Here is a 6,000-nt window from a genome sequence, read left to right as displayed (position 1 = left end):
TACTTTCACAAGCGCCATTAACTGTGGAGTGTGACATCACAAATAAATTCAACGCTGAACACGGGCGCCACCAAAACAGGCGCAAATTCCTTTCTTTGTCTCTGGTAAAAAAAAAAAAAAAAAGTTAAACGAAACTCCAGAGCATTCCTGCAGTGCTACAGCTCTGTCCACTGGCTCAGTTTAGCAGCTCACGTTTACAGGAAGAAAAAAAATGCTGCAACCCAAAACGCAGGCCGTTTTTTTTTAATTCATTTCCTAAGTCGAGTCACACCGGGGTTCTATTCATAAAAGACTCAACCATGAATGTGAAAGCATCCTTTCAGACATACAGGTTGATCCGCTTTCATTATTAAACCGTACAGTATGTTTCGTTCTGATTTGAATGAAGATTTATTGAAGCACGATGTGCTGCAATTCCATCTGACTTAAAGTGCACCTATTATAGTTTTTCAAATATTACCTTTCATGTAATGTATTATATACGTAGCTGTCTGTGAATGTAAAAAGTCTGCAAAGTTTCAAAAATCGAAGCGCAGGACAAGCAGAGTTATCGACTCCCAAAAGAAGGAATCGATTCTGTACAGCTGAAACGAGTGGTTAGTGATTCCAGACTTTACTTCCTGTACGAACCTACGTAGGTTTGTAACAAAAAGCCCCGTCCCTGGTCTTCAACGACTGCTCGCTGACAGCGGTAGACCAATCACGACAGACTGGGACGTCTGACCAATCAGAGCAGAGTATGCTCTCTGAAAGGAGGAGTTTAGAATGAATCATTTAGAACGGATCATTGAACGAGTCAATTGTGACACTGGGGGGGGGGAAAGTTAATGCTGCAGTTTAAATTATGAGCACGTTAAAGTGTTTTTTTGACCTCGGATGCATGTAAATCTATTGTATGAGACCTTTAAAACAAAATGAGGCACATTTCAAAAGCATCACACGTGCGCTTTAAGAGCGTTCTTAACTGCAGGCAACACAATGACCTGCTGTAATCGACATGTTCGCACGTTGTTCAGACCCACATCTGTTTCACGGCCTCTTCATTCCTCTCCACACAGCTGTTCGTGTCTGTTCCTGTCCGGCACCGTCTTCTGAGGAAATCCTCTCACAACAAAATCATAACTCCGGTTTGTTAACTTCAGCCCGGTGTTGTGGACAAACTACATAAATCAGCATTCCTTTTTATTACAAACACATGACAAGTTACACCACTGTGTGTGTGTGTGTGTGTGTGTGTGTTGTGTAAATTTGTCCCGTGCAATCCTAATTCCTGAATAAGCTCCCAAAGCCAGATAGATCAGCGCAGCGTGCTTGCCGCATCACTTTCGAGTGACTCGTTAGCAGGTCGCTTTGTCGAGAGACCGTAAATGGATCAATGGCTTAAGATTGTACGTCGGTGACGCAATAACTTTTAACGAGAAGACAAACCGTGTGCAGCTGGGACAGTGATAAAGCAATGCACCAGGAGGATACTTAATATAGTACGGCGATTACGACATTGAAATTACGTAATAAACGTAATTATTAACTTATTACATCTTGCAGGAGTTACACCTAAAGTGATAACCAATACTCAGGTCGATTCTCCAATCTTAAGTGTTCATGAATTCAGCTCTACTGTACGTAGGTGAATCGAACACAGCTTTTCTGGTGTATGCAAGTACAATGCAAGGCGCATTGAATCGGTCCCTCGAGGACTTCACGACTTAGCGATCGCAGAAATTAACGCAACATCCAGCAACCGCCGCAATATTCCGAGGAGCTTGCGAGTTTTCAAAGACGACCGCCGATCCAGGCCGAGACACGTCACGTGACGTCATCACGACGCACGTTCAGCCAAAGCCCTCTTCGATTCACGTGTGCAGCAAAAAGGTCTCATTTACCAACAAACATCACTGTGACAGCCCGCGCAGAACAATTTCGTGCGATTGCAGTTTTGAGCAGTTTTAGGCAAAAGATTAAATAAACAAATAAATAAATAAATAAATAAATGAATAAATAAATTCTACAAGCTGCATCGCAAAGTTTGAAAAAGGAAATGCCGCCACAAAGTCTAGCATTTCTGGCCATGTCAATCACACACAAAAAAAAAACAATACGGCCTGTTGAATGCTGCTATGGAGTTAGAATCATGGCATTAGAAAACTGAATTTAAATGCAAAAAAAAAATCTCAACTTTAATGAGATAGTAATTCAAGTTTGAATTAGTATCATACCATGCGAATACCGTCTAAAATCTCAAACGTCTCAGTAAAGGACGCGGCCGTAAAAGTTACGCGGCCGTCTAAAATTTAGTGACTACCAAATCGTTTAAATGGTTGAGGTCCACTGTGTTTACCCGCACACAGCCCTATGTTTCGAAAGTCACTCCAATAGGACTGCAACTAACGATTATTTTCATAATCGGTTAGTTGGCCGATTATTTTTTTTATTTATTTTTCCGATTATTCAAAATAAAATCCACAAACTGGGAGTGTTACAAATATAAACTTCAGACTAAAACTTTACACAACTGTTTGTCCAGTTATATATGACTGAAAAGAACACAACACACACACACCAGAATATATATTATTCATTTAGGACTGTAGTTTAATTCTATGCGTTTTGTGCATCCATAACAAATAATGCACAAATACTTGTATATAATATAAAGTAATATATAAACAGTAAACTGAAGAAAGTCATTGTCAGTGACTCTGGGTATCTGCTAAAGCTAGCGGCATCACTTTACGTGCGTATGACGTCATGCACCGTCGACTAGGAAATGGCTTATACTTCCGGGTAGTTAAAAAAAAAAAACCCGCTCGTGATCTATTTTAGACGATGTTACCCTTTCTAAAATCCATACACTAGAAGGTAGAGTACACAGTGCATAGTGTAAGTGTATAGTACGTCGTTTGGGACACAACTTTAGTATTTACTCTCCGATGTGTGTTTTCAGAACAGATGTAACGTAGTAAGTAAAAGTACCCGATTATTCGATAATGCGATTCGTTGACAACGATTTTCATAATCAATTATTATCGATTAGTTGTTGCAGCTCTAGACTCCAAGAATGTGAATTAATAAAAAGATGGAACGCTTATTAGACACTGATTATACACACACTTCAAACCTGGAACTCAATCCCAGTTCAGAATTCAAGTTGGTATGAAACAAATTCAGAATAACAGCATTTACAATTTAGATTTTGTGCATTTAAATTCAGATTTCTACTAGAACTCAATTACTGCTGCTTTCCTGCCATATACAAGTACTGTAAGTGTTCCTTAATTCAACGTTACACACAGCGAGATTGAGTGTTCGAATCTGATTGGTTAGAAGGTGTGCACACCTTCTAACCAATCAGATTCGAGCATTCAACCGCACTGTGGTATAATCGTATATCCCGTAGATGTGGTATATATCGGAGTGCGTTTCCGCCCGTGACATGAACGACGGGTTGATATTAACGCGCTCTGCTCGTTCTAGTACGTTATTCTTTCTATATTAACGCAGTGACTCGTACAACAGACGCTCCACAAAGCCTAATCTTTTTTTTTTCCTTCTTCAGATATTTAAAAAACGTGGTGGTGTTGTTTAACAAAGTAAAACGACGTATAATAGTTGATGTGGTGATGCTTTGTAGGAGACGTTTACTTAACATTTATAGTAGGTGCATCGAGTCTTGGTTGTAAACACTTTGTAACTTCCCAGCTCAGGAGTTTACGCTTTCTGGTTTCTCAGTAAAACGACAGGCTGTGTTTCGAGAGAAAGAGATAGAGAGCGAGAGCGAGAAAGAGCGCCTGGTGAAGGAACGACGCTTTATTGCAGCAGCTATAAGCGATAACAGGAACTAACTTGTATGTCTCTCGGACATTCCACAACATTAAATCACGATAAACCATTAAAAAGCAGGAAGCGCTGTTCATTAATAAAAGAAACACTGTGGTTATTGGCAAATCGTTTGAACGGCACGCTCCAGACCGTGCTGTCATGTGAAAATAATGCACTTCCTCCTCCGGCGTGTATTATTATTATTATTATTATGATATTGCACTAGAACGGCACGACCGAGTGTTATTCATGCCTTACATTTACAGGTAACTTGAATGCTGCTTTTCTTTTGTATATACAGTACATACACGCAACTCATGCAGAAAACAGATGCAATGAGGGATATTTAAATAATGATATTCCATGCTAATTACTTTTCTTTCTTTTTTTTAACTATATGAATTACTGATGGAAACATGTCCTAGGGTTAAGGGATAAATGAGTGAGGAGTTAAGTTAAAATAAAATAAAATAAAATAAAATAAAATGGTCACACAGACTGGGGTGTTTTTTTTGTGCCTATTTAGACTTATATAAAATTGCAGATGAGAGTATTTCAACACAGTATGAGTTCAATCAAGATCATTTCATGCCTTCAGCTGTGTTTTATTTACATTCCTTATCCTGTTTGCTTCATTAAACCTCTTCATTGCTATAAATAACATCTATAAGTATAGGATAAAACAAATTTAGAGAAGCATGTTTACTGATGATCTCTGGAGTCCCTGGTGCTGGGGAGTGTGATGTTTATGTGGCTGAATGATGGTGGAAGTGCTTACGTGGAGTCCTGGTTAAAGGAGGCGCAGCGCAGTGCCGGGCCGCGGGCTCCTCCGCCTCCATCTCCGCTCTCCATGCCGAACTCCGGCGACCTCCGCCCGGCCCCGCCTTCACCGGAGCCCCCGGATGCGCTGGAGCCGTCTCACACTGCCGAAGACCTACGAAAAGAAACCCGCAAACTTGAACACATGCATCAGGAGACAGTTTAATCAGTTACCTTCGCTGCGGTTACGTTAATAAACACTTAATAAACGCAGTTTTTGTTTTTAAACGTTTTACATTGGCAGCATAACAGACCCGAAATGATCCCAACAGGAGCCAAACAAAAACAGCTGATGGCTCTTGCGTCACGCCAGGTCGCGTCACATGGTGGGCGGGGCTAAAGTGAACGGTTGGTGGTGCGGTTTAATTCTGATTGGTCAGCTGGATTAAAGGCGCGCGCTGATTGGTTGGATTTGCGGAAGTGGACGTGGACACAACCATGGAAACAACAACCAAATAACCGTTGCAAATCCGAATAATCTGCTATTTATTTATTTGTTTGTTTGTTTTTTGTTTAATTATTTATTTATTTATGTATTTGTGTGTGTATAGTACTGCTGTGCTTAATTTTTTTTTAAGAGATACGGTTTTATTTATTTTTTGAACTGTTATACATTTAAAGGTGCAATAGTCGATGTTTTTCATTTGCTACTAATACGAATAATGTAGAAATTATTATTTTTTAAAACAGTTTAAGCATTGTCTCAGAACAATTGTATTACGTAGCTGAAAATAAAACCCCAGTTTGGAAACCCGCCTTCCTGTCCAGAATGTTTGTTTGTTGTCCTCTTGTCAGTCATTTTATAGCCACGCCCCCAACGCCCCTTCACATCCTTCTAAATCCTTATGAGGAGAAATTGCGTGTTTATGGAGTTGTAACTTTGTTTTTGAAGCAGTTGAATATCTGAGTGCACTTGAAAGTAATCATGACAGATGATGGTAACCCTAGTTAGTGCCATACATTGTTTTTTTGAGGAGGTGTAACCACACTTCCCAGCCACATCTTGACAGATGTTTCCAAGTTAACTGGGTGATGTAATTTTTCAAATAGAACCTGGGCCTGCCACGGAGTCTCAGTTCAATGGGACGTGCCTGATTCAGCTCTACTGGGAGCCGACCTGGGGGTGGCATCTTTGTAAGCCGTCTGAACTACCTCAGTTGGTTCCTCTTGGAGCCAGACCAGCAGCTGTACTACAAGGTTCTCACAGATTGTCCTCATTCTGTCACAACCCTGTGGAGGACCCTTATTTCCATTAAAAACCATGCTGTGGTGAATGGGCTGGTGTAGTTTGGAGAACCTAAAGGCTATATCACTGGGAGCTTAATTCTCCCAGTTTTCCACCCTTGGTGAACAGATCTGAGG

General features: G+C 40.4%; 1 protein-coding gene across 3 annotated transcripts in view; it reads right to left on the bottom strand.

The window, feature by feature from the left end:
- The window catches only part of wipi1 (WD repeat domain, phosphoinositide interacting 1), a 22,170-nt gene extending 17,192 nt beyond the window's left edge, over positions 1 to 4,978 (bottom strand). For 2 of the 3 annotated variants that reach the window (XM_017458807.3, XM_017458826.3), the window contains exons 1-2: positions 4,893 to 4,978; positions 4,598 to 4,753 (exon numbers count right to left, since the gene is read on the bottom strand). In XM_017458807.3, coding sequence (XP_017314296.1) covers positions 4,598 to 4,671 — 74 coding nt within the window. In that variant the 5' untranslated portion in view covers positions 4,672 to 4,753; positions 4,893 to 4,978. Of the gene's footprint in view, positions 1 to 4,597; positions 4,754 to 4,874 lie in introns of all 3 variants that reach the window. The other variant, XM_017458817.3, reaches the window with a different exon arrangement.
- Positions 4,979 to 6,000: the final 1,022 nt, after the last annotated feature.

This window comes from Ictalurus punctatus, chromosome 2, assembly GCF_001660625.3.
Source record: "Ictalurus punctatus breed USDA103 chromosome 2, Coco_2.0, whole genome shotgun sequence".
Lineage (NCBI taxonomy): Eukaryota > Metazoa > Chordata > Actinopteri > Siluriformes > Ictaluridae > Ictalurus > Ictalurus punctatus.
Note: the sequence above shows the minus strand (reverse complement) of the source record. Positions and strands in the feature narration are given on the sequence as shown.